This window comes from Doryrhamphus excisus, chromosome 2 (assembly GCF_030265055.1).
Source record: "Doryrhamphus excisus isolate RoL2022-K1 chromosome 2, RoL_Dexc_1.0, whole genome shotgun sequence".
Classification (NCBI taxonomy): domain Eukaryota; kingdom Metazoa; phylum Chordata; class Actinopteri; order Syngnathiformes; family Syngnathidae; genus Doryrhamphus; species Doryrhamphus excisus.
In genome coordinates, this window is record NC_080467.1 from 9,688,461 (window position 1) to 9,712,211 (window position 23,751).

The 23,751-nt window shown below is 43.9% G+C and overlaps 6 protein-coding genes and 4 non-coding genes across 15 annotated transcripts; 2 read left to right on the forward strand and 8 right to left on the reverse strand.

Moving 5' to 3' along the window:
* The first annotated feature begins 97 nt into the window (after positions 1-97).
* st6galnac6 (ST6 (alpha-N-acetyl-neuraminyl-2,3-beta-galactosyl-1,3)-N-acetylgalactosaminide alpha-2,6-sialyltransferase 6) lies at positions 98-6,577 on the forward strand. Of its 4 annotated transcripts, none has more exons than XM_058063462.1 (7): positions 414-499; positions 870-1,019; positions 3,536-3,594; positions 4,759-4,956; positions 5,017-5,429; positions 5,500-5,607; positions 5,793-6,577. In XM_058063462.1, exons 2-7 carry the CDS (start codon positions 893-895, stop codon positions 5,977-5,979), a joined length of 1,092 nt encoding a protein of 363 aa, XP_057919445.1. In that variant the 5' UTR covers positions 414-499; positions 870-892; the 3' UTR covers positions 5,980-6,577. The 4 variants fall into 4 exon arrangements, with proteins under 4 accessions (XP_057919460.1, XP_057919445.1, XP_057919455.1 ...); XM_058063472.1 differs by having other exon boundaries at positions 416-499; positions 5,799-6,577; XM_058063477.1 differs by lacking the exons at positions 414-499; positions 870-1,019 and adding an exon at positions 98-144.
* On the reverse strand, positions 6,492-9,706 carry spout1 (SPOUT domain containing methyltransferase 1). The gene is made up of 12 exons (XM_058063449.1): positions 9,573-9,706; positions 9,449-9,488; positions 8,824-8,937; positions 8,579-8,738; positions 8,401-8,490; positions 8,268-8,317; positions 7,609-7,739; positions 7,472-7,544; positions 7,282-7,380; positions 7,107-7,209; positions 6,874-7,021; positions 6,492-6,800 (listed from the first exon to the last, which is right to left on the reverse strand). The coding sequence occupies exons 1-12, from the start codon at positions 9,618-9,620 to the stop codon at positions 6,735-6,737; spliced, it is 1,122 nt and encodes a 373-aa protein (XP_057919432.1). The 5' UTR covers positions 9,621-9,706; the 3' UTR covers positions 6,492-6,734.
* A 72-nt stretch (positions 9,707-9,778) lies between these two features.
* kyat1 (kynurenine aminotransferase 1) lies at positions 9,779-14,767 on the reverse strand. 3 transcript variants are annotated; one of them, XM_058063420.1, is made up of 13 exons: positions 14,594-14,767; positions 14,454-14,512; positions 12,919-13,066; positions 12,456-12,605; positions 12,270-12,356; positions 12,064-12,192; positions 11,870-11,990; positions 11,500-11,576; positions 11,340-11,429; positions 11,095-11,281; positions 10,583-10,659; positions 10,114-10,200; positions 9,782-10,031 (listed from the first exon to the last, which is right to left on the reverse strand). In XM_058063420.1, the coding sequence occupies exons 1-13, from the start codon at positions 14,645-14,647 to the stop codon at positions 9,972-9,974; spliced, it is 1,326 nt and encodes a 441-aa protein (XP_057919403.1). In that variant the 5' UTR covers positions 14,648-14,767; the 3' UTR covers positions 9,782-9,971. The 3 variants fall into 3 exon arrangements, with proteins under 3 accessions (XP_057919412.1, XP_057919403.1, XP_057919421.1); XM_058063429.1 differs by lacking the exons at positions 14,454-14,512; positions 14,594-14,767 and adding an exon at positions 14,066-14,253 and having other exon boundaries at positions 9,779-10,031; XM_058063438.1 differs by lacking the exons at positions 14,454-14,512; positions 14,594-14,767 and adding an exon at positions 13,866-13,980.
* Positions 14,768-14,970: 203 nt separating this feature from the next.
* Positions 14,971-17,501, reverse strand: surf6 (surfeit 6). Its single transcript, XM_058063499.1, has 4 exons — positions 17,296-17,501; positions 16,971-17,174; positions 16,538-16,620; positions 14,971-16,342 (listed from the first exon to the last, which is right to left on the reverse strand). The coding sequence occupies exons 1-4, from the start codon at positions 17,384-17,386 to the stop codon at positions 15,653-15,655; spliced, it is 1,068 nt and encodes a 355-aa protein (XP_057919482.1). The 5' UTR covers positions 17,387-17,501; the 3' UTR covers positions 14,971-15,652.
* LOC131110409 (surfeit locus protein 1) lies at positions 17,329-19,238 on the forward strand. Its single transcript, XM_058063512.1, has 8 exons — positions 17,329-17,666; positions 17,733-17,799; positions 18,028-18,152; positions 18,234-18,316; positions 18,384-18,575; positions 18,665-18,900; positions 18,966-19,047; positions 19,126-19,238. The coding sequence occupies exons 1-8, from the start codon at positions 17,604-17,606 to the stop codon at positions 19,190-19,192; spliced, it is 915 nt and encodes a 304-aa protein (XP_057919495.1). The 5' UTR covers positions 17,329-17,603; the 3' UTR covers positions 19,193-19,238.
* Positions 19,239-20,054: 816 nt separating this feature from the next.
* On the reverse strand, positions 20,055-23,345 carry rpl7a (ribosomal protein L7a). Its single transcript, XM_058065032.1, has 8 exons — positions 23,310-23,345; positions 22,544-22,664; positions 22,208-22,357; positions 21,556-21,696; positions 20,741-20,820; positions 20,410-20,540; positions 20,269-20,338; positions 20,055-20,191 (listed from the first exon to the last, which is right to left on the reverse strand). The coding sequence occupies exons 1-8, from the start codon at positions 23,310-23,312 to the stop codon at positions 20,087-20,089; spliced, it is 801 nt and encodes a 266-aa protein (XP_057921015.1). The 5' UTR covers positions 23,313-23,345; the 3' UTR covers positions 20,055-20,086.
* On the reverse strand, positions 20,619-20,695 carry LOC131124173 (small nucleolar RNA SNORD36). Its single transcript, XR_009128832.1, has one exon. It is a non-coding gene; the product is annotated as a small nucleolar RNA SNORD36 (small nucleolar RNA).
* On the reverse strand, positions 20,904-20,974 carry LOC131124174 (small nucleolar RNA SNORD36). The gene has a single exon (XR_009128833.1). It is a non-coding gene; the product is annotated as a small nucleolar RNA SNORD36 (small nucleolar RNA).
* On the reverse strand, positions 22,106-22,173 carry LOC131124176 (small nucleolar RNA SNORD24). Its single transcript, XR_009128835.1, has one exon. It is a non-coding gene; the product is annotated as a small nucleolar RNA SNORD24 (small nucleolar RNA).
* On the reverse strand, positions 22,429-22,501 carry LOC131124175 (small nucleolar RNA SNORD24). Its single transcript, XR_009128834.1, has one exon. It is a non-coding gene; the product is annotated as a small nucleolar RNA SNORD24 (small nucleolar RNA).
* Positions 23,346-23,751: the final 406 nt, after the last annotated feature.

Genomic DNA, 23,751 nt, shown 5'->3' on the forward strand with positions numbered 1-23,751 from the left:
CACTAAGTAACGTAATTTTCAAAAAACGACAACTTTATTCGTTATGTTGTTACGTTTTTCATAATATTAAGACTGCCAGGCTTTGTTACGTGGCAACGATGGCAAGGAAGTCGGATCCCAGGATGCAGCACCAGGCAAGCCCAGGTAAGCTTTCTCACAAGGCGTGGAAAACGGGAAGGAAAATGAGAAAAGGCGACGGTGCAAAAACAAAAGGGGCGCCGTGACTCACTAACACACAAAACTAACCGGAAATCACCCTGAGAGGCAGGTGGGGTTCAATACGTAATTACGCAGGCAACCAACGAGGGGGAAACAAGAGGCAGCCAAATGTCCGGGAGGACGAGGTGGCCGTGGAAGAGCGTCCACGGGGGAATCACCCAGCACCCCCCCTGCAGCAGCCGGGGGGGGGGGGGGGGGGGGGTCAAGGAGGGACGAGAGATGGGACGCGGCTTCCCCCGACTCACGGAGAGGCCACGTCAATCAAACACATGAAAGAGCAGTAAGAGGCCAAAAGACACGCGTGTCACCGCGTGGCGTCACGAATAGCATTGTCAACTTTATGCTAGTTTTCCTCATAATATTAGGTCATTCTTGTAAAAAAAAGGAGCCCTTTTCTCTTAATATTTGGTTTCCTAAAATGAGTGATTTTTTCCATGCTTTTTAAAAACATTTTCTTGTTAAATGATATGTTTAGACCCCCCTGAGCTTAAAGCTTTGGCGTGGATGAATACAGCATGACCATCTTTTCAGACTTTCTTGTTGCCTGAGCAAAGGGGGGGATCAAATCTCAAGTTTGACTTTTTGAGCGGATTAGTTGCTATTGTCAGGCTTTCACCTCCCGTTAAGCTCTGATGCTTCTATTATGACAGCACAAAGATGGTAGGGGTGGGGAATGCGGCCCATTGTGGTGTGTGACATCAAGTCTGTACACCTCATGGGACTTGCCAACAAGACCTGGAACCGGTTGTGCAGGAAAACGTTCTCCCCGACAATGACCAACAGGTGGAAGAGACGGCAAGGTAAGAAGACGTTACCTTTAACGAACGATGCGTACGGCTTGGCTGACAGCTAACGACATACGCTATACCCAAAGGACTGTCGTCGGCACCCCACCGTACCTTAACCATTGTTGTTTTTACCTCAGAGGTAATTCAAGGTCAGGGCGTGTCTCCTTAGAGGATAAATACGTAGCATCATGTCCATGTCCTCGCCTATCGCCGGAAGTCAGCTGGGATAGTATCCAGCATACCGCGTGAAGATAGATAATGGATGGACGGATGGATAACTTTTTTTTTTGCTTTAAAATATATATATATATTTTCTCAGTAAAATTTCTCTATAAATAAATGTTTTTAAACGTTACTTCCTATTTACAGAAAAGGACGCTATCCGTGATATTTCACACTTTTCGAGAATATTCCCGACCATAGCTTGTGATCATAACTCTAGAAGAGTGTCCCGACATCTGCCTTAATTCGGACAACCTAGAGGTGAATCCGTTATGGCTCCGATCCTGCTGCGGATCTAGTCCGGTTCGGTAGCCACGGCAGCGAGCGTCCATTTTGGCTGCGGAAGCCACATGTACTGTACGTATTATGTATTGTTCTGTGGTTGCTTTATTGCTACCAGCGTACGCATTACATCCCTTGTCAGAACAACATTTTTACACATTTTGGAACTCAGCGCACCGGACTAAAAGGCATTGGCAATTTTTCAGACATAACAGTGCGTAAAATACCGTATTTGAATAAAATACCGCATTTGAATCAGTTCAAGGAACCCTACAAAGTAATCACAATCTCAGAAACTTGGATTAATGATGACAGTGGCATGGAAGGCTTTGACATGAAGTTACCTCCACATTTGCACTTAAGGGAGAATTTAAGGTGGAACGGATGTCTGGGCATGACATTTAAGGCGGAATCGGCAATCACTTTTTTCCCCACACAGGGCTATGTAGCTTTGGATTTAAAAACACTATTTTGTGTTCAGCTTGTCGTTGACGGATATTAAATTTGTTTGATGATGTGAAACATTTAAGTGTGATAAACATGCAAAACAATAAGAATTCAGGAAGGGGCAAATATTATGGATTTACTGTAAGCAGTGGCCAATTTAATCAGGCCTACACTAACTGATATACTACTAGATACAATAAAATATGGTATTATTGATACTACTAGATACAATAAAATATGGTATTATTGATACTACTAGATACAATAAAATATGGTACTATGGATACTACTAGATACAATAAAATATGGTATTATGGATACTACTAGATACAATAAAATATGGTACTATGGATACTACTAGATACAATAAAATATGGTATTATTGATACTACTAGATACAATAAAACATGGTACTATGGATACGACTAGATACAATAAAACATGGTACTATGGATACTATTAGATACAATAAAACATGGTACTATGGATGCTATTAGATACAATAAAATATGGTATTATGGATACTACTAGATACAATAAAATATGGTACTATGGATACTACTAGATACAATAAAATATGGTACTATTGATACTACTAGATACAATAAAACATGGTACTATGGATACTACTAGATACAATAAAACATGGTACTATGGATGCTATTAGATACAATAAAATATGGTATTATGGATGCTATTAGATACAATAAAATATGGTACTATGGATACTATTAGATACAATAAAATATGGTACTATGGATACTACTAGATACAATAAAATATGGTACTATGGATACTACTAGATACATTAAAATATGGTACTATGGATACTACTAGATACGATAAAATATGGTACTATGGATACTACTAGATACGATAAAATATGGTACTATGGATACTACTAGATACGATAAAATATGGTATTATGGATACTATTAGATACAATAAAATAAGGTACTATGATACTATTAGATACAATAAAATATGGTATTATGGTACAAAGGGGTCCCTCTATCCCATATTTATCCAGGTGTTCTCCTCTAATGGCTGTGTGATCCGAGTACGTGCATGTTTTGTGCTTGGCGGAGGTCCTCCGTAGCGGAGTGGGTGGGGGCTGCAGCGAACGGGGCTGATGACGTCACCGAGTGGCGCAGGAAGATGGGAGTCTGTGCTGTTAGCACAAACATCCTGCTCCGTCGAATCAGCTAGAAAAAACAAATCCACACCTCCAAAACAAAACATGACGCTGGACCAGTCGACGCCTTCGCGACCACAATCTGGCGGGTCACATTTACGGCTTAAAACATTACAATCTCAAGGAAGCTTCGTGGGAATGTCGCTCGCGGGGAATTTCGCATCGTAAAATGGTAATTTCTTTGATTTGTTCCTCTCCCTTGCATGGAATTGACCAGCGAGGGATATTTCAAGCATGTTTTTACGGAGAAGCAACAATAATACATTCCATGAGTGCTTTGCGGTGACTTGGAGTGCTTTGACTTGCAGTGTGCAAACACCAGCAGCCATTAAAACAAACATAGCGATCGGTTTGTCTAATTCTGCTCTTTTGGTTTTTGCAGGAGCATCACAACCTGCGGAACATCGAGACACAGCGGGACGTGAAAGCATGGCGCTCAAGGTACAACAAAAAGAGGAGGAGGAGGAGGAGGGTGTGGCCCAACATCAGAGTCAGCATCTTCATCTGTGATAATCATGCTGACTACTTGGGCTTAAGATGAGTTACTACATTAGCACTAGTATTGGATCTACAAAGTACTGTGGCTGTATCATTTCATATTATTCCACTTCACCAGACGAGGCATTTTGGATGGCAAACTTTTTCCAGTGAGGGCCACTTTGTGCATTCCCGTGCCAGTAAACAGGTTAATATGAGCTAGCTAACAATGGACATTATGGGAATTTTGACACTAAAGTCCTCACAAAACCCCCTGGCAACGATATAGTTATTGTAGCAGCTAACGCGACACCTCGCTAGCGTGGAAACCAGTTGTCTCTCTGAGTGGAAACAACCACAACATCAAGAAGGTGCGGACCTCAATGATGTGATGCTAACGTCATAATCTAATAACTCTAATCTAATAGCCGCGACTCTGGCAGTCTGCTAAACTCAAGCACTTCAGGCCCAGGCGCTCCATTGGCTCCTGAAAGCTAATGTGGCGCCTGTGAAGCACGGTCCAGATGGCGCCATGTCCCGGAGGACGTACAACAGGGAATAACATGGGAAAAATGTCTCTGGAAAGACAGAGTGTCTGAGCAAGACATCCGTTCAGTCAGGATGCACGTAAAGACTTCTTTTTAGAACATTGGCTACGTTTACATGAGGAGTTTTTGCTCTTTCTGAATTGAATCTTTCCCAAAACAATGGTATACATGGAAAGGAATATTCCAATATCCTGTATACATGCGCCGCTATAATTAAACAGAATAGTCAATGGGGCATCCGCAGTAAAACGTAAACATCAACATCATGTGATACCAACTTCCCCTTGTTGGAATAATTCCGTATTGACAGTTTTTCGTTTTGTTCAGCCTTGAAATTTAGTTTGGGTCAAAAACTAACTTTCTGAAAGAGGATTAATTTAAAGAGGAAAAGATACTCACCGGCCAGCGACCAGTCCAGGGTGTACCCCGCCTCTCGCCCGAAGAGAGCTGGGATAGGCTCCAGCACCCCCCGCGATCCTCGTGAGGAAAAGCGGTAGAAAATGAATGAATGAATGAAAGATACTCACCACTGTGTCATCTTGTGGACCACAATCCTCCACACGTCCTCTTGTCTTCTCAGGAGGCACCACAGGGCCACCGTGTGGCCATCTTGGCAGCCATCGTCATCCTGATGACACTCTTCATCCTCTACAACTCCAACACCAGCAACGACACATCCTACACGCCCTTCCGCATGGCCAGAAACCACACCCCCAAAACCACAGATCTGAAGAAGTGGGCCACCAAAGATGGCTATGTGGCGGTTTACGGGAACAAGGTAATCGGTTGTGCTGGGGATTGATTATGACATGACTGACGGTCTGCGTCTGGTCTCCAGAGCATGAACTTGCGCTGCCACCACTGCGCCCTGGTCACCAGCTCCAGCCACGTTCTGGGCAGCAAGGCCGGGGAGGAGATCGACGCTACGGAGTGTGTCATCCGCATGAACGACGCCCCGACGACAGGTTACGAAGCAGACGTTGGCAAGCGGACAACCCTGAGGGTCGTCGCCCATTCCAGCGTGTACAGGGTGGTGCGTCAGCCTAACGAGTTCCTGATCGGCGCAGACAGCAAACCCATCATCATCTTCTGGGGACCTCCAAATAAGATGACCAAAGACTCCAAAGCAGCCGTGTACAGATCCATCCAGACAATCAACGCCGCCTACAACCAGGTGTTGTGTTTCACGGTGGCCCCCGGCAAAATGAACAGATTTGACAGTCTTTTCCACCGGGAGACGGGACGAGACAGGTGAGGCTTTTAGGAAACGGTTTAAGGATGGACATCTTCAACGGAATGTCACCTCTTCTTTTTTGTGCAGACAAAAATCACACTCGTGGTTGAGCACGGGGTGGTTCACCATGGTCATCGCCATTGAAATATGCGACAATATCAAAGTGTACGGGATGGTTCCGTCCAGCCACTGCCAGTGAGTAAACTTTTTGGTCCAACCGGAAACACGTCACTTAGCCCAGACACTTTCCTCCATCGTAGCTGCCGTGGTCCAAGCAGAAGGTGTAGCAATTCTACACTTGATCAAAGTCACTTAATATTTGTCGGATCAAAACACAATCGCTGCATTGACAAACTTGCTCAGTGTTCTCCTTCTTCTAGGAACAGGGCGGGAATGAAAAAGCTGCCGTATCACTACTACAAACCGAGGGGTTCCGACGAGTGCGTGACATACATGCAGAACGAGAACAACCAAAGAGGGAGCCACCATCGCTTCATCACTGAGAAGCAGGTGTTTGCGCACTGGGCGCATCAGTACAACATCACCTTTGCTTATCCTGCTTGGTGACGCCACAGACTTCTTCCCCTCGCTGGGTTTCCTGGTGACAGCATGCAGACTTTTAAAAGCGGCAAACAGCCGAGTGATGACGTCAACGTTCAGGGATCACTACGAGGAAGCAAAGCTTTGGTACAAAAAGGACAAACGATGGCTAACGAGAATGTTTTTCATGCTTCTGAGAGCAGATTATTTAGCATTCTCATGTATTGCACTTATCTTTTCCATGCTAAGGTGGGCTAAATGAATTTATCCGCGGGTCAAGTGCATGCTGGAGTGTCGTGTCATGGACGGCTGATAAAACGCTTCTGGCAGGACGCTTTGAAAAGATGAAGCGCTCTCCTCTTCAAGTGCGGGCTCTTTTTTTTACGTTGAAAAAAAAGTGTCCGCAGCTGAAGAAGATGAAAGGGGTGAGGAAGCAGGGCGTTTGCTTTGTGGAGATGAAGCCATGGAAAGGAGCAGCAGGTTGTTGTGTAGTAACGACTGCCATGTTATATTTTGCTTACCACACCCGTGTATTTATTTTTTCATGTTGGTCTTGACTGTTTTTTTGTAAAAAAAAACAAAAAAAAAAAACAGGCTTTATACAAATACTATACGTTAAATTTCATGCACTTGTGTGTGTGTGTTATGTGGCATATATAAGGGTGTGCTAAAATGTTATGAATTTCCTTGTGAACATTTGCATCAATAAAATTTTGCAAAGACAAAAATAGGTTTAAAAAAAAAAGTAGATATACGTACGCAATACATTCCTCTTTTATTATTTAGCTATTAGAAAAAGCCGCCCCGATCTTCTCTCTTAGCGTTGCCATGGAGATTAAAATGGCTTCCTGTATGGAAAAAAGAAGTTACTTTTGGGTTTAACTTGATGAGAAGATGACTCGTGACATAACATGCTCTTACTTCAGTGCGAATGGTGCGGCTGCCCTGAGCGGGACACGTGTTGAGGTAGTGGTCAAAAAGGACGCTGGGACACGTCACGTCCAGCTTTTCATCAGCGTCCAAACTGGCCTCCAGTCCTTGTAGGCCTCCGAAAACCACCAAGAGATGCCTGGAATGTTGACGGTGTGAGGGTAAATGTGGGCCCAATGTGGAGTGAGGACCAGAAGTTGGGACCGCGGGGGTGTGGCACCTACTTGAACGGGGCCAGAGTGGCTGTGTCGACATGGCTGCCTCTTTCAGATGTCCCGATGGTGAGATCGTAGCCTTCCCTGTACGGACTTTCTGTGAACACTGCACCTGGCAAAACAACCGGAATAAAGCCGTGTGAATAGAAATGTCAGGTAGGAAAGGATGGGTTGGGACACCTACTGAGGGAGGACGCCAGGCGGACCGTGTAACCCCAGTAGAGCCCTCCGATGGTCCTGGGGATGTGTGGAGCCACCACCACCCCTTTGTAGTTTTTACTCTCTGAAGTCAAACAGGAAGATGGAGAAGAGTGAGATGTGTGGCACAGCATCTTGAAAAGAATGAAACTTAAGGCAGGAAAGTGCCAAGTCACCTTGCTTCTGAGTGCTGTTGAGATGCACGGTGACTCGCAGCCCGGCCTGCAGATTTTTGTCGATCTTGACTTCCTTTAAAAGGGGAGCCATGTTAGATTTACTGTCAAACTTGGTTTAAGTTTGTTGACTTCACTACCTTCCTCATCCCACAGTTGACATAAGAGCCTTTTCCCGCTCTGGACGGCCTGTCCAGGACGATGCCTTCTCGGTATTCCGATTCCTCGTCGATCCTCATGTGGTGGGGACTGTCCAAAGGGTTCAGCAGTCCTGGTGGGAACATTAAGTGGAAAACATTCATGCAAAACACCGGGTAGGATCATGTAAATCCTATTGAGAAGCCATTCATACGTCTTAGAATATAGTTTATTTGATGTTTGACGGCTGTGTTGGCGTGGTAAGTCCGCTCTTGAATACCAGTTGTAAAAAATGTAATAAAGACAACAATGTCTACTATAGTGTATATTATGTCTACTATAGAGTAATACCAGTGTAAAGGTAACTATAGGGGTGTTATTTCATGTCTAGAGGGCTCTACTAGTGTTAAGAAAAATATTTTGAGGGTCGTAAACAGGTTTTCCATGCTATAGCTATGAAACTTCTTATTGGCTTATCACCAGCAGGTCCAGAACCAATTAATCTCGATAAAATTAATCTCTGATGAACTCTTTTTTTTTTTTTTTTAACCTTCCATCTCACTCTCTCTCCATATCATGCTGGTCCATTAAGAGCACATTCTTCCCTCAATGAAAATGGGCATTAAGTTGACACACAGTAGTAGAAACTATTTTTTTTTACCTGCATACTGCAAGTCTTGATGCTTTGGGAAGAACATCTTGCGCAGATACCTAGTGCAGGGGTCATGTTTGCCACAATGAGCCAAAATAAGCATAATAATATTGGATGAAGCTCTACATAGTCTCACACTCACTGTGGACACTCAAGGTATTGCAGTATTCTGGCAAGCTGAACACACGCCTGTCCTTTCCGGCCCACGCCGGTAAACTCTCCTTCCACGCTCCTGCGGCACGCCAAAAACATCTACAGTCACCTCCATTCCAAAGTCATGCTTCATTCAAATGTGTGCTTTTATCCAGGAAGCAACTCACTTGGCATCTTCTCCATGCTCATCAAACACGACGATCTCGTCTACACAGAAAACAACGCAGGCTCGGGCAATCTGTCCTGCCAAGTAGGTTCGAAGCTCGGCCGACTGAGCGTTGTCCAGGACAGAACCGGGAAGAGCAACAGTCACGGTGTAAGGAGGACCTAGGACACAAAAATAGGACATTTGTATTCATTACCACCAAGCTGCATTTACAGAATCAAACAACTTGTTTGTGGCCTTTTCTACCTTTATTGACCGGCTTCTGGTCCAATTTCTCTTTCTGGGCAGCCTCTTGTTTTTTCCTATTTTCCAACTGCTTGATGAGCTTGGCTTCTTTCCTTTGCTTCTTGGCTTCCTTTACTGCCATGAACACAATGGGAAAATGCATACCGGTCAGGCTGTAAGTTCACACAACCAAAAGGCGCCTGCCTTAAGTGATATCCATCTTTAAAGACTTGAGACAGAATAGTTTTAACAGAAACAGAGCAATCCGTTTCCATGAAGGCATAAACAAATGTGTACAATTCCATTCTTTCTTCTGGTCATGTCAATCATGTTTGATATTCCTCAGGTCTGGCTCCCCTCGTGGTCTGACCCACTTCCTGGTAGCCGGGATAACTTCCGTTTTGTTCATGTTATGGGGATTTCTGTGTCCTTTTGGCATTTACCGCATTTTTTCGATGTTATTGCCGCACATTCACAAATGTAGACGCTGTTTGTGATCATAACGTCATATTTTCGAATGAGAAAATATGTGAAGGCAGTTGTACTGAGTAATGACCAGTAAAACAGTCAAAAAGCATTTATTGAGTCGTATGAACACGTGTGAGAAATAGCATAACACACTCGTGTGGTACTTAGCCTTACTCACTTTGCACTTTCTTTTTCCTCCAGTCCAGCCTCTCCCCGGTCTGAACACAAATTTAAATTCAAAACCAAACGTTAAAAGAACCAAAGACGCGTTGTGCTGCTGTAATATACCAATTGAACACTACCTGAGGGTACGTGGTTTTGGGTCTCTTCGCGGCGACCGAAGCAGACATGTTTATCGTAGGAAGAACTTGCCGTTTAAACACTTCCGGGTCGACTTTCGTATTTCAAAATAAAGGCCGGATGAGTCTCAACTGTGAGGAATTTAAAGTGGCAATGAAGACAATAAATTATTACGGCTTGCCGTATTTAAACACAATTTAATGAATCTTTAACGTTATAAAATTCACATAAGAGCTTCAAACATTTGAATACTGGAGAAAGTACAGATTGATCAAAAAAGGGTGCATGGACATGTTGAGGACGTATATAAAATATGGCTCATATGCAGGTAATCACTAACAGTTAAAATCTGGACGGACAGGAAATAAAACTTGAGGACGGGCTTTTAGGGACAAGCGGTCTTATTCTCCACAACTCCACTTTCTCAGTATGTCCTCAGCTGCCTCCAGGGTGGCGTCCTCCTTTTTTGGGAAGAAAAAAAAAGAAATTGAGTTCAGTCATGGATCATAACTAAATTCAGGGAGCGCGGGCGGATGTATGAACCTTGATGAAGCAGAAGCGGATGTATTTGTCAAACTCTTTGCCGTGCTCCGGACTGTAGAAGGCCGACACGGGTATTGTTGCTAAACCCTGCCAGGGAAAAAGAAATAGCCTAAGTCAATCATGTTGGGCACCGAGCACATAGGCACTCATTAACATCAAACCTGACCTTTATGAATCCCCACATATATCAGCATTTGGGACCAAATATGAGGCGTAAAAAAAAATAGGTAGTGGTGGTAGGGGTGGGGGGGGTAGGACAAAGTTAGCACAAGCTATCGTGTGTCAAGGACCATCAAACAAAATCAAGACCGGTCGTCCAAACCATAAAACAAAACAAGATAACAATGGGCCAAATGTGATTAATCACACTAAATATTTTTATTGGTTGATAGCCCTAGCAACCCCCCCCCACTATGGAGGTTCACTTGTGTCCATATCTTCAATCCTTATCCATATCTTCAATACTAACCTTCTCTTTAATTAGCCATTTGACAAATCTGAAGTCATAAGATTCACCCTTGGTGCTCTGGTCATTGAGGTCCACCTCTGTAAAAAAAAAAACAAACGAGCTGAGGTTACAAGCCTGAATTATTCAGGAAATATAGGGATCCAAAGTGCGGCCCGGGGGCCATCTGTGGCCCACGGCTGTTTTATTCTTGGCTCGTAGCAATAAAAAAACAAAAGAATAGGGTTGTTATTTTTGGAAAATTAGTTTGGGGAAAGTTATAATATTATGGGAATAAAGTCATGAAGAAAGTTGAAATATTTGGAACATTAAAAAAAGAGCAAAGACCAAAAAGTCCATAAAACTCAAAACATTACTTTTTCACCGACATACTGTATAAGACAAGGCTGAGATGTAGTTTTTTCTTGACATATATATGTTACTATACAAAATATCACCCTTTCATTTTTCACTGCGTGGCCCTCGCTGGAAAAAGTTTGGACACCCCTGCCATGTGCGTGAGGAGCAGCACTCACTGATGGAGGAGATGTCCGTTATCATGAAGTAGCCTCCCTCGGGCATGATGGGCTTCAAACCCACGCTCTCCAGACACTTGGCCAGCTTTTCCCTCTTCTGCTGCAGCATGGTCGGAAGCTGCTGGAAGTAGCTCTCCGGAGAGCCGAACATCTCAAACTCTCGCTCAAAGCCGCGAGCGACTGCCTCCTGCAGGTCAGCACAATGTGTCATCTCCATCCTACATCACCGTGATGGTCGTCAGCACCTGAGCGGCCGTGGCACAGTGGTACACAGAGTTCTGATGGATGGTCTTCATGTGTTTGATGACGGGTCCAGCGCCAATAGCCCAGCCCACCTGAAAGAGGCCAACACCGCCAAATCAGCGCAAACAAGAACAAGAAAAACCACACCCGTCAATCAGTCACCTTCCATCCCGTTGCGCTGAAGGTCTTCCCCGCGCTTCCGACCGTGATGGTGCGCTCCCACATGCCGGGCAAGCTGGCTGTCAGCAAAGCAAGCACAAATGATTCATTAGAAATTGTTTTGTTTGTCTGCAAACTGGACTGGAGCCTTAAAAAAAACAGTAAAGATTCCACTATAGCGGCTCTATCTGCAAGGCCACGTACAAAGTCCATACTAATAGGTGAGGGATAAGCTAGTGTATGTGCTGGACTGCCTTCCTGGGATTTTATTCTAACTCCAGCAGTCATACAGCCTGGTTCAAGGTAAACAAATGCAGGATTGCCGCTCTACTAAATAGTATTGTTCCATGAAAATGTAATTTTGGCATATCACCTATTTTGATGTGCTTGGCAGAGTCATAGGTGAGCCACTCGTACACCTCATCACTGAAGCACAGCACGTCATGTTTGACACACAAGTCGGCAATCATTTGCAGCTCCTCCCTCTTATACACCTGCAAAGTTCACGTCGTCACATCACATGGATTCATGGCTGGGCAGTGAAAGGTGGCGACGTGTCCCCCCCACCTTCCCTAACGGGTTGTTGGGTGTGTTGATGACGATGGCTTTCGTGCGCGGGGTGAATTTGCTGGCCAGCTCATCGGCCGACAGAACCCAATCTCCGCTTGACAGGACGGCGCCACTGCCTTCCGCTCTCTGCCAAAAAGGGTGGGGGGTGGGGGGTTTGTGTCAGCTCTGCTCAGTGCAAAATAAATCAACAACAAAGCACTCACCGGCCTCAGAGGAACATAAACAGGAGTACCCCCCGCCATCTTCACCATGGGATGGTAGCAGTCAAAGAAAGGCTCCACGATAATCACCTTGAAGAACACATATTCAGCATTTAGCACCAAAACATCCAAGGCCAAACCATGTGACATGATGATTATTCCCTTTTAGAGCGTCCTGCCAACTCTGACCTCATCTCCTTCGTCAATTAGCGCCTGGAAAGCGCAGAAGAGAGCCTGGTAAGCGCCAACGGTGACCAGGATGTCCTCCATGGGGTCGATCTCATGGGTGAAAATGCCGCTGAAGAATTTGGCCAGGCTCCTAACAAGTGGAGGGTGACCCTGAAGAGAGAAGAAAGCGTTTTTTTAATCCTGATCCTAAAGGATCTCATAGGATCACATGTGCTCTTACACATGTGCTCTCATCCTCTTACATCTCAAGTGCAGATGTAATCCTATAGTCATTTATAAGTTGGATATTTTCTATAGTTAGGGCTTAGAAAACATGTTTAGGGTCTGTTTTTTAACATTATTAGAGCCCTCTAGACATGAAATAACACCCCTATAGTCAAGATAGCTTTTTAAAATGATTTATGGTGTAATTATGTCAAAAAACGCTTGAAAACCAGCGTGTTTTTCCCTGTGGTGTGCTTACAAAGGCGCGTGTGTACTGATGCATGGCCGGACCTCCACTCAAAGCGTTACAGAAGGCATCTTGGACAAATTTTGGAGGAGCAAAGTCAGGGAAGCCTTGGCCGAGGTTGACCACTTTGTAGTCAGCTGCAAGCTGCGTGAATTCAACCCTGTTTGAAGCACCAAAACAAAAAAACTTTATGATAATCATACAGTGTAGCTTAATGAGTAATAAAGTCACAGTAAATCTGGCAGGCATTCATTTGCATACATGTAGCAATGTTACAACATTTGGACATTTCTAAAATAGAGTCTGTGATTAATCATGTCTGATAAAGCATGGCTTGAACTTTCATTTCATGCCTCATTCAATTCTTGAACCTAAATATTAAAAACATTATACCGGAAAATAGTGCCCACGGACAACTGTACTACAGAATATACATATAAAGAAAGTCAAGTGTGCTATTTTTCATGGATATGCCTCCCACTGCAGTGCAGCAGCATGCTGTGTATTCCTTTTCACCGCACACTAACCACAATGCAAATGCCACAGCTACTAGCTAACACAACTACTAGCTAAGCACAGCTACTGCTCCCCAGGCTATTGATTTTATGTTTGTCTTTTTTTCTTCATGCATCCACGGAGGCTTGACTCGACTCGTCTACCTGTTAAGTCACTTAAGGGCATCTTTCCTGCCTTGACCTCAGTGGCTGCCTTCTACATCTTGCCTCTCATCCGAGCAGGCTTCACCCGTCCATGCCCAAACACTAGGTGGGACACACACCAGTCAAGACTAGATAGGACAGCTCTGGTATAGGTCATGCTCAAAGACTAGTTGGGTCGTCTTTCTGTTGTATTGTCTCACAAAACACCCTCTCTAGCATTTCAGGCTAATTTTCAACTAGCATCATCACATAGTTTTATACTATGGTATTTCATGAACAAGCGTGTATAAGTTGTTCTACCTGAATCTATTTACTTTGACACCATCGTTGATTAAGTTGAGAGGAAGAAATGTTACTTTTACATATAAAAAAATATATTAAAAAAACACAAATGACGACTTCATAGACGGCGGGAAATTGGAGGGGCTTGAAAACACCATGGCCACGTGACTACAGATGTGCCCCTTCCGCTACATATGGGGTGTCTAACATTAGCATACCTTCCCCGACTCATTCCACGGTTCCACTCCACGAGTTTGAACGGTTTTAATTAAGTTGTACTTCATTTTCCAAGCACGAACTGACTTGATGTGGTCCAACACTCAATGCCCGTCCGAAGAAGTAATCTACTAAACATGTATACGATTGATATTACACGCGATATCATAGATAAAACTCTCCTGACAGATTTGTTTTCACCGCTAAAATACAAGTTTTGCAACATTGTTAATATATGTGATAAGACGTGAATCACAATACGATTGGCTGCGCTCGTGATGGTATGTCACGTGACTAGATTTCGGTTTGAACCTTTAAAAATCCCGCAGAACAATTACGCGACAGAACTATTTAATTATGAATTTCTACTTTTCCCAGTCGCTTTCTTACCAAACGTTTTTATCGACTCCTTCGGTCCTGCTGGCATGAAGCCGTCGCGACATGATTGTCTGGAGGAGAAAGAGGGGGGGAGGAAGAAAAGCAGTTTTATTTACCAAAGGTCAGTCTTAATTATGCTGGACTTCGCCCACCTTTGGGAGGTTTAAATGTGCAGCCCCGCGTCTTGCTGTAGCGAATAATCCCATCAGTAGAAGAACATTGCTAACTAGAAGAGCGTGTCTTTACAAGAGACGTGATATTTTCAGATGCAACCTGAGGCTATTGAGGCCAACAATTCCGGTGTGGGCGGGGCGAGGCGTGACGACAACGTGACGTAAATCCACAACAAATAAATAAAACATTTTAGAATAATTATAATACACAAATAACGTTTTTTTAGTACTCCATCCATCCATCCGTTTAATTTTATTCCAAAAATTGTTTGCAGGCACTCAGCCTAGCATAGCCTACCTCAATAGCATGTATGCTAGCATCATGTTCCACTAACATTACTAAAAAACAAACTGAATTAATGACGTAATAGCTGTAATTATATGCTTCCAAATGTACATATCGGTGCTTTCCCTTGAAAAGGGACAGACATATTTACGGAGGCAAACGTTTATAGTGACTTTTCAATGTAAGAGATTCATGCTAAGCTAATTAGCTGCAGTATTAATCTGAGCTAATGTAATCACATTTTGTAATATTACCATAAGTCACACTGCAAAAAAATGATTCAGATGTTTGTGAAAGCCCCTTACAGCCAGGGAAAGAAAGAATCTTATGCTATCTTATGTTACTTCTAGTAACATAAGTAACATAAGATAGCAAAGTCTATGAGATGAAATGTAGAAATTACGAGACAAAGTCATAATATGACACAGGATAGTAATAAGTATGAAATAAGTCATAATAATAAGTCATAGTTATGCAATAGGGTCAACATTATGAGATACAAACTGTGCATGCGTCAGTGAAGGCAACACATAATATAACGTCACATAAATTAGATACTTTATCTCATAATTATGACTTTTTATTTCACAATAAAGCTCATAATAATGACTTTCTTAGCTCAGAAATATGAATTTTTATGTCATAATTTGGACATTTATTATTAAGACTCACCATTGGCATATTTTTTTCTTTCAGTGTCAGAAATGGGCTTTTATGTTTTTGTTCAGTGATCAACAAAGAATGATGACAGACTAGACTGAAGCCTTTTTCAAGTCCTCGGCCAGCACCCTGCCCTTCTTCCTGGCTTTGGCCTTCTTCTTCTCCACCTTCATGTTCTTCCGCTTCTGGAGGTTCTTCCGTCGCTTGTCCTGCCTCTTCTGCATCTTCTCCACGACGCTCTCGCACCTCTGGTCCCACTGCTTCTTGCGCCGAGCGCGCTGCTTCTCCTTCCTGGCCAAGGCAGAGCGCAGCATGTCCTCGTCGTCCTTGATCTTGATGCCCTCGGCCTTGTAGAGCATGTTGGTCCACTTCATCTTCATCTGAACGTCGGAGGCCTTGGCCTCATCTTTCTCCTTCAGCTTCTCCAGCTTTTCTTTGCGCGCCTCCACGCGGCTCAGCAGCTGCTTGTAGTTCTTGCCCGAGAGCGGCGTGATCTGACCCTTGATGCGCTGCTTCTTGGTCTTCTTCTTCAACACTTTGTCCTCGTACTTGTCTTCCACCGTCTGCACCGTGTTGAACACCATGGCCGCTTCTTGACTTTTTCCCACGGCCGGCGCTTCCTCCTCTTCCTGTTTGACCTCCGGCTGCTGGTTTTGAGCGTTGGACTCTGCCAGTTTCTTCATGCGAAACTCCTTCTTCTTCCTCTTCTTGCGCTCACGCTCCAGTTTTCGCTTGGCTCGCTTAGCTCGGACTTCCTCTGACAACGCATCCTTTGGGGCTCCCTGATGTACAACACCACCGATGGTTAGGTGCAGAACTTGTATTGGGTAATACAAATGTTAAAATAACTGTAGGGGTGTTATTTCATGTCTAGAGGTCTCTAATAGTGTTAAAGCATATTTAGAAGATCAGGTTTTCCATGCTATAGCTATGAAAAGTCAGAACAGAAGACTTCTGTTTCCTCCATCTTCCCTCACCTGCCCTCTGGCCTCTTCGATCTTTTCATGCAGCCTCCTACGGAGAACATCCACCGCGGAGAAGGTGGGCTTCACATTTCCTCCTTTCAAGAAACCATATTCAAGTTAACAAAACAAAAATGTGTTTAGGGAATAGAAAATCAGTAGAAACATAACATAATAACATAAAAACTGCGGTCATCTGAAAGCATTTAACTATACAATGATGGAAGCATGGGTGTCCAAAGTGCAGCCCAGAGGCCATTTGTGGCTCGTGGCTGCAAAGACTGAAGTTGATACTAATATGATTTTTTCACCGACCCGAAGCCACAAACTGAGATACAAATGGAAAAAGAATCACCATAAATGGAAAACAATTCAACACTAAGGAAGATGCACAACTATTTTTTTAACCGGTTGCCTTTGATTTTAGTGACAACGAATATTTGCATACCTTTGTCTGAAGTCTGTGGTGTAGTTCCGTTTATTTTGGGCCCGCCATTGTGTGCTGCTGGACTGGACTTGTTTTGTGGTGCAGGGGGATGCTGATGGTTCTTCTTATTCTTCTGGTTATTCTCAACATTTCTCTTATCTTGTAATTTCTGGGTCTTTTTCTTCTTCTGTGCAGGGCCAGCATCTTTCTTACCGTTAAAATGAGCTGTCGGCGAATCAAAACACAATATGGTTATCCTGAGTTAAATGGAGTTTGTTGTGAATGTGAGTTTCTTATTTCGTTTTGAGATGGTACATTATAAACAAGAATGCACGGTCAACGTTACCAAATGTCCTCTTCTTCGGTTCCTGCTCTCCTTGTTTTAAAAACTTGCTCGTCAGTTTCTGGATGTACGAGTCCTTCGACGCCAGATCCATGTCGAAAAAGAATTTATATATTTAACTTCACACGAAGAGTAAAGCCATGATGCGTTTAAAAAACAACACACGTGAGCTGGGGGAAGAAGTAAAGGACGGACCGGAAGTAGTAACAGTAAAATGCAGCCGTGTTCTACCTAGCAACATGTTTGTTACGTAGCTGTCCGTACAGGAAGGTTGTATTTCCCTTCATCTGTCATTTAAGTTGCCATTCGGAATGTATTCACTAAAATCGCTACTGTTTTTTTACAACAGAACGATTGGGACTTCAACCATTCAGGTAATTATTTTATTTATTTATTTATTTTAACAATGTTGTGTAAAACTTCAACGATTGTGATTGCAGAGAAATGTCGTTGCAATTAAGAGGGCTTTTTCCTCGCAAACATCACCTGTCTTCAAGCGAGCCGATGGTAAGTACACAACTTGACATAGTTCTAGTATGGTTTTCTTTACAAATGCATCTTTAAATGGATGCATTGATAACTACCCTTCCAACAGGAAGTAAATATGCACTATGGGGTTAAATAGACTCACTCATCAACACATTACAATGGGACTGTCTGCGAATGAAATTGCCATGCTTATGGGTCAGGGCCTACTATGCAAATGAGAGGTAAAAATCTGTCATGATGCTCCAGCCAGGTCCATTGGATGGCGACATTGCAGCTCCACAGCAGCCAAAACTGCATCTGGAGAAGACTCCTTCCTGAAATGGTTCCTGCTGCTCATCCCGGCCACCACGTTTGGTCTGGGTACCTGGCAGGTATCATCTCCTCTTCGTGTGTGTTCCCTGCCATGCCCTGAGGTGTGCCACTGTGCGTCATTTCCTCGTTTTCTCGTCAAGGTGAAGCGTCGTCAGTGGAAACTGCAGCTGATTGACGAGCTGGCAAAGCTCACCTCAGCGGAGCCCATTCCGCTTCCTGTCGAGTGAGTGGAACCGTTTCATGGCATTCCATAAAGTAAAGCTTTTCAATCGGAACATTTTCTCTTTTAGCCCTCATGAGTTGCAGCAGCTGGAGTACAGGCGGGTGAGGGTGCGCGGTCGCTACGACCACGCCAAGGAGCTCTACATCCTGCCGCGCTCACCCGTCGACCCCGAAAAGGAGGCCAGGGAGGCGGGTAGGCTGTCGTCCAGCGGGGAGACGGGTGCCAATGTCGTCACACCCTTCCACTGCACGGAACTCGGGTGAGATACGGGACGTCATCGTCCATGTGACCTCCCAAACTGCTCAACACATACATGAATAAATGTAAATAATCACCGTGTCCTGGCAGTATCAGCATCCTGGTCAACAGAGGCTACGTCCCCAAGCAGAAGGTCAGACCAGAGACCAGGATGAAGGGTCAAGTGGAGGGCGAGGTGGAGGTGGTCGGTGTGGTCCGACTCACAGAGCAGCGTCGACCTTTTATGCCCAACAACGACGTGGACAGAAACCGCTGGCACTACCGAGACCTGGACGCCATGTCTGCCGTGACCGGAGCAGAATCCATCTTCATTGATGCAGACTTTGGTACAATATTGCCATTGAATAAGCATTGATTTCTCACTTAAATACACGTTGCTCATGTGTTGCAGAGAGCACCATCCCTGGCGGACCGATTGGCGGACAGACGCGGGTGACCCTGAGGAATGAACACATGCAATATGTTATCACATGGTATGGGAGGCGGGCTCTCACATCTTTAACTATGCTGAATTAGCTGTCACTCATTCACTCTATAATTTCTCTTTTTAGGTACGGACTGTGCGCAGCCACATCTTATATGTGGTACACAAAGTTCATCAAGAAAATTAAAGTGTGAAACAAATTGCTGCTTTAAATAAATATTCCAGTCTCCTGTTGCTCCCAATTGTTTAACATAATGTATACAGTATCTTGGAAGCAATCTTTCACACAGTAAACAAATCTCAGGTCAGTAATATTAAGCTTTCAGCATGGAAGTTTCAAGCAGACATGATCCATCTGTAACTGTAATAGAAACAGGAACTCTAACCGGTACCATACAAAATACCAGTTATACATTCACAGGGTCAGAGGTCACAGGTAATCAAACTGGTTAATATTCAGTAATTCCCACTTTAACAGAATATAGCAAACATCATTTAGACATTTGCCTGTCAGTCAAAGATAGCCAAGTAGCATCAAATATTAGACGTACAAAAAGTGAATAGTTCTGCAAAAGACAGGGCACCCCAGATTAGTAACATGGAGAAAGCTTTTTTACCTGACTTGACAGCAAGGCGTAAATGTATGAATCACCTTTGCAAGTTCCTTCCTGAATCCAAGTACTGCTCAGCTTTATCAAAGTGTTAGCATATTCAACTTACTTGGTCCCATGGTGGGTTATGTGGTCTCCACCACCGAAAGTGCGTTTGGGACCCTATACCAGTACAAACCAAACTAGCTACACACATTACTGCATAACCTAAGTGGCAAAATTTGAGAAACGTTTATCCAAAACCCTGAGGTCTAACTTTATTTTAACGAGTTTTTAAATGAGTAGCACCAATGTAAAGTACATAAGATAATTTTACAGAGAAGTGTTCCACCACCCGATACTCACTGCAGTTGATTAAGGCCATTAGGGATGTATCATAAATGAAAACACCTAAAGGTTAGACATTCATCACTTTGCAAATGTGACAAAGAAGCAGCAGTCGCTGTTAGAACATAACATTTTTTTATTCCAAACAATTTAACCAAGCTTGGTTGCCAGCTCCTTGGCCTTCGCCTTCTCCAGCTTGGTGATGCGAGCGGTAGATTTGGGACCCATGATGTTTCCTCCCCAGTGACGACGGATCTGCAGAAAGAAATAAGTTGTATACATTTTTTAAAATGCATTTGTTTTCCATTTTAAGTCAGCGAGAGCAGTCTCACCTCCTCGTATCGGTCGTTGTAGTTGGTCTTGATGGCTTCCACCAGCTTGGCAAGAGCACCTTTGTCCTCACTGGAAAAGGAACATGTCAATGGAGCTTATGATGGGCCGTAAGACCGGCAGCAAAGAGGGTGCGTGCTTACGGGTTGGTCTGTGTGAAGGCCACTGAGGTGCACGTCTTCCTGTGCACCAGCTTGCCCAGGCGAGCTTTGCCCTTCACGATGCAGTAAGGAACGCCCATCTTGCGGCACAGAGCGGGCAAGAAGACCACCAACTAGAAAAGGCAGAGAAACGTCAGGTCAGCGTTTGCAATGCTAGCATGTTAAATATATACATTATAATATGCGGTCTCTAAGCTCAGGGTTAAAAAGCTCGTATGTTTTGCTCGACACGGACGATTCAGGTGAAGAAATTCAGACATCATTGCCAGTGACCATCCCTTCAATGGCGGGTGATGCTGAACAGCCAGCTTACCTCGATGGGATCCACGTCGTGGGCAATGACCACCAGTTGGGCCTTCTTGCTCTCCACCAGGGAAGTGACCGTGTTGACGCCTGCATTTGACAAAGCAAAGAAAAAGCTTATTCATGACGTTACAGTTTGGTGTTGGGAGTGTTCAACGGGACGCGTTTGGCCGGTAGCTCAGGGTTAAAAAGCTCATAAAACATCAAGATGTGTCAGGTGAAGAAATTCAAGTCATCACTGCATACAAGCCCTTTAGGTTAACATGTGACGCCATGTCCACAACACTGCTCATGTTTATTCATACATTTTGCATACACGCTACATCAACAAATTCACAAAATAAATTCACCGCAATTCTGCCTCAGTTTGCGTGCAATATTGCCACCACATTGTGTCTCCAAAAAAAGACATCTTCAATTAAGGTAAACGTGACCGTTTTATCCCATCCATTCATCGTTTATATGCATTTCTGTTTTTCTGCATGCAAAACTACAAAAATTCGATTTGCGTTAACATTTTTGGCTTTCTGGAACAGATTAATTGGAGAGTTGTGAGAAAATTTATTTGGTGAGACCCGTTTTTGGTTAGACCTGGGGAAAAAAAAAATTCACTGCATTTCCTGACCATCGCATTACGTGATACGCTGATGCGTCTTTCTATGAAATACCAGTCAACACATGCCAGTCATTCTATGATACTGCTACGTTGGGTTATTTCGTGTTTGGCACAATTGCCGCAACAGGGACGGTAAAGGAGTTTAAAGAATGCGTGGACATGGCCTCATATGTTTGTTGGTGCAGGATTTCATGTCCAGCGGCGCTCACCTGCCCGGAGGACGGGGGGCCTCTTGGTGGGTGTATCGCCCTTTCCGGCTGCCTTCTGTTCAGCACGAGCCAGCAGCCTCTGTTTCTTCTCCTGCTTGGTCTCTGGTCTGTACTTGTGGGCCAGCTTGAAGAGCTGCGTGGCTGAAAGGAAAATGTCCTGCTATGATGCATGTTCCATGGTGGCTCAACTGCTCAACTTAATGTTATCAGGAAGGCCACTTTTGGAGAAATTTTTGCTCATCCACAGTCCTTATGAACACACGTCTCTTTTCTGTGTGTTCTGAGTAAGAGGCAACTCATTAATACAGGTAATGGACACCTAGTCCACCTGCAAAGCCCACTATGAACACCAACAACACAAATCATATCCATGCTGCACAAACATTCATTGTAACATGTAATACTTGGCCTTTATAGGTGGAATAGTTGCATCCCATTACATGTATCATGAGCAGTTAAATCTTTAGGCTGCACAAAAAACACCTGATCATTTCTGACGCACGACTTGTGGATGACGTGCAAAATACCAAAGTGCAGTTTTCTTTAAAGGTGCATCAGTGATCTTGGTGGATATGTCATCATGAGTGTTAAGATAGCAAATATGTCACATCATCTGCACGTCCTTTGATAGGAAACTCTTCATGAAACATACCCGTCTGGCGGTCCAGAGCCTGAGTGAACTGGTTGATGGCAGGGGGGACCTTCAGGCGCTTGTACAAGATGGCGCGTTGCCTCTGCAGGCGGACATAGCGAGGCCATTTAACAAAGCGAGTCAAATCACGCTTGGGCTGAATATCCTGGCCTGTGAGGAGAGAAGCAAATGTTACAAGTCTGACCGCAAAACATGTGTATATATACAAATAACATAAAAGGCGCATCAGCGATCTTGGTGGAAAGTTGTCTTCAGTGCAGTTAAGATAGCAAATATTCGCTTACATCATCTGCACCATGCAGTACTTGTACAAAGAAGCCACACGGGTCAACTCACCAATGCCAAAGTTCTTTGGCCTCTTCTCAGCAAGGTGGTTGACTTCTTTCTTGGCCTCCTGCTTCTTGGCCACAGCAGGGGCGGGTGCCACCTTCTTCCCCTTTGCCTTTTTTCCCTTGGGCTGTCGCAACCAAATAGATCACAATTATATCGCTTCATCCAGCTACATCAAATACACAAGGTACTAACATCATAGCTGTGAAGGCGGCTACTACATTAAGCCAGAAAGGCCCCCTCGGGGACCCACTTCCATCAACATGCGTGTTTCAATTCTGTGCGTTTACCGAACTAAAATGAGTATTAAAGGCCATACATTTCGGACTACTTCAGCCAACAATAGCAAACAACTAGCCATTTGGAATGCCTACTCAACGAGGTTTTGACGCACTAGCACAACATGTTGGGCTGAATAGTATAAACCCTAATACGGCAATAACTCAACAAAACCAAAGTCCCGTCGACGTCCAGAGTGGCTTAGGCGAAATACGAACGCGAAAATGAAAGCAAATGACGACTTTTCACCACATGTCAGCCTTAGCATTTAAGCTAGCGGCCGCAGTGCTACTAGCTTACCGGTATCACCAAGGATTCTTTAAGTCTACATCAAAAAGCAGAACTGCGGCGAACAATAACTACATGTTAATGTATAATAACTTCAGCACGCCAAAGTGTAACACGTAACGGCATAAAAACACACTACGAGACGAGGATGGAGACAGATGTAACATCTATCATAGTTTCTGAGCAGAATAGGCTATGCACCCACCATGTCGGTTCAGGCAGAAAGGAAGAGCATAGGATGCTGGGTAACGTAAATACCGCGAGGTTTGCAGCCTGGCAACGTGGGTTGGGAAGGGCCGATCTGGAATCAGATTATACATGTGTTTGAATTTGTCTGCGGTATTCCAAACCTGTTGCAAAAGTGCCACTACAGATCCAGGATCGGCGTTGTAGCGTATGAAAATAAAATGATTTTTTTGAACGAATAAATAATTCACTATAAACGTTTGGGTTGTAAGTGTTTTATGAAACAGACGGCCTTAATATTGTCATATGTTTTTTGTAAACATTTCTTTTTGATTGTGAAAAATTGTGCCTTAATTACGGTGCTCAATTTGGATTGGAATTTACATACGTGCACTGTTTTATATGTCCGTTAATTTACACATATATAGATTGAATAGACAAATCCTTCTCGTGACGTCACA

Excerpts from the sequence above, each read along its gene's own strand:
- surf6 (XM_058063499.1), bottom strand. The coding sequence starts at position 17,386 with ATGGATCTGGCGTCGAAGGACTCGTACATCCAGAAACTGACGAGCAAG. Across the intron at positions 17,175-17,295 it reads ACCGAAGAAGAGGACATTTG|CTCATTTTAACGGTAAGAAA; the intron begins GTAACGTTGACC and ends ATTCGCCGACAG. Across the intron at positions 16,343-16,537 it reads TCGAAGAGGCCAGAGGGCAG|GGAGCCCCAAAGGATGCGTT; the intron begins GTGAGGGAAGAT and ends GTTGTACATCAG.
- st6galnac6 (XM_058063462.1), top strand. The coding sequence starts at position 893 with ATGCGGCCCATTGTGGTGTGTGACATCAAGTCTGTACACCTCATGGGA. Across the intron at positions 3,595-4,758 it reads GTGAAAGCATGGCGCTCAAG|GAGGCACCACAGGGCCACCG; the intron begins GTACAACAAAAA and ends TTGTCTTCTCAG. Across the intron at positions 5,430-5,499 it reads CGGGAGACGGGACGAGACAG|ACAAAAATCACACTCGTGGT; the intron begins GTGAGGCTTTTA and ends TTTTTTGTGCAG.
- kyat1 (XM_058063420.1), bottom strand. The coding sequence starts at position 14,647 with ATGGGATTATTCGCTACAGCAAGACGCGGGGCTGCACATTTAAACCTC. Across the intron at positions 14,513-14,593 it reads CACATTTAAACCTCCCAAAG|ACAATCATGTCGCGACGGCT; the intron begins GTGGGCGAAGTC and ends TTTCTCCTCCAG. Across the intron at positions 11,282-11,339 it reads ACTGTGCCACGGCCGCTCAG|GAGGCAGTCGCTCGCGGCTT; the intron begins GTGCTGACGACC and ends GCTGACCTGCAG.
- LOC131110409 (XM_058063512.1), top strand. The coding sequence starts at position 17,604 with ATGTATTCACTAAAATCGCTACTGTTTTTTTACAACAGAACGATTGGG. Across the intron at positions 17,800-18,027 it reads TGTCTTCAAGCGAGCCGATG|CCAGGTCCATTGGATGGCGA; the intron begins GTAAGTACACAA and ends ATGATGCTCCAG. Across the intron at positions 18,317-18,383 it reads CCCATTCCGCTTCCTGTCGA|CCCTCATGAGTTGCAGCAGC; the intron begins GTGAGTGGAACC and ends TTTCTCTTTTAG.
- rpl7a (XM_058065032.1), bottom strand. Across the intron at positions 22,358-22,543 it reads GCCAAAGAACTTTGGCATTG|GCCAGGATATTCAGCCCAAG; the intron begins GTGAGTTGACCC and ends CTCTCCTCACAG. Across the intron at positions 20,541-20,740 it reads ACGACGTGGATCCCATCGAG|TTGGTGGTCTTCTTGCCCGC; the intron begins GTAAGCTGGCTG and ends TGCCTTTTCTAG.
- spout1 (XM_058063449.1), bottom strand. The coding sequence starts at position 9,620 with ATGTCTGCTTCGGTCGCCGCGAAGAGACCCAAAACCACGTACCCTCAG. Across the intron at positions 7,381-7,471 it reads CAACAGCACTCAGAAGCAAG|AGAGTAAAAACTACAAAGGG; the intron begins GTGACTTGGCAC and ends GTTTGACTTCAG. Across the intron at positions 7,210-7,281 it reads CCGCCTGGCGTCCTCCCTCA|GTGCAGTGTTCACAGAAAGT; the intron begins GTAGGTGTCCCA and ends TTGTTTTGCCAG.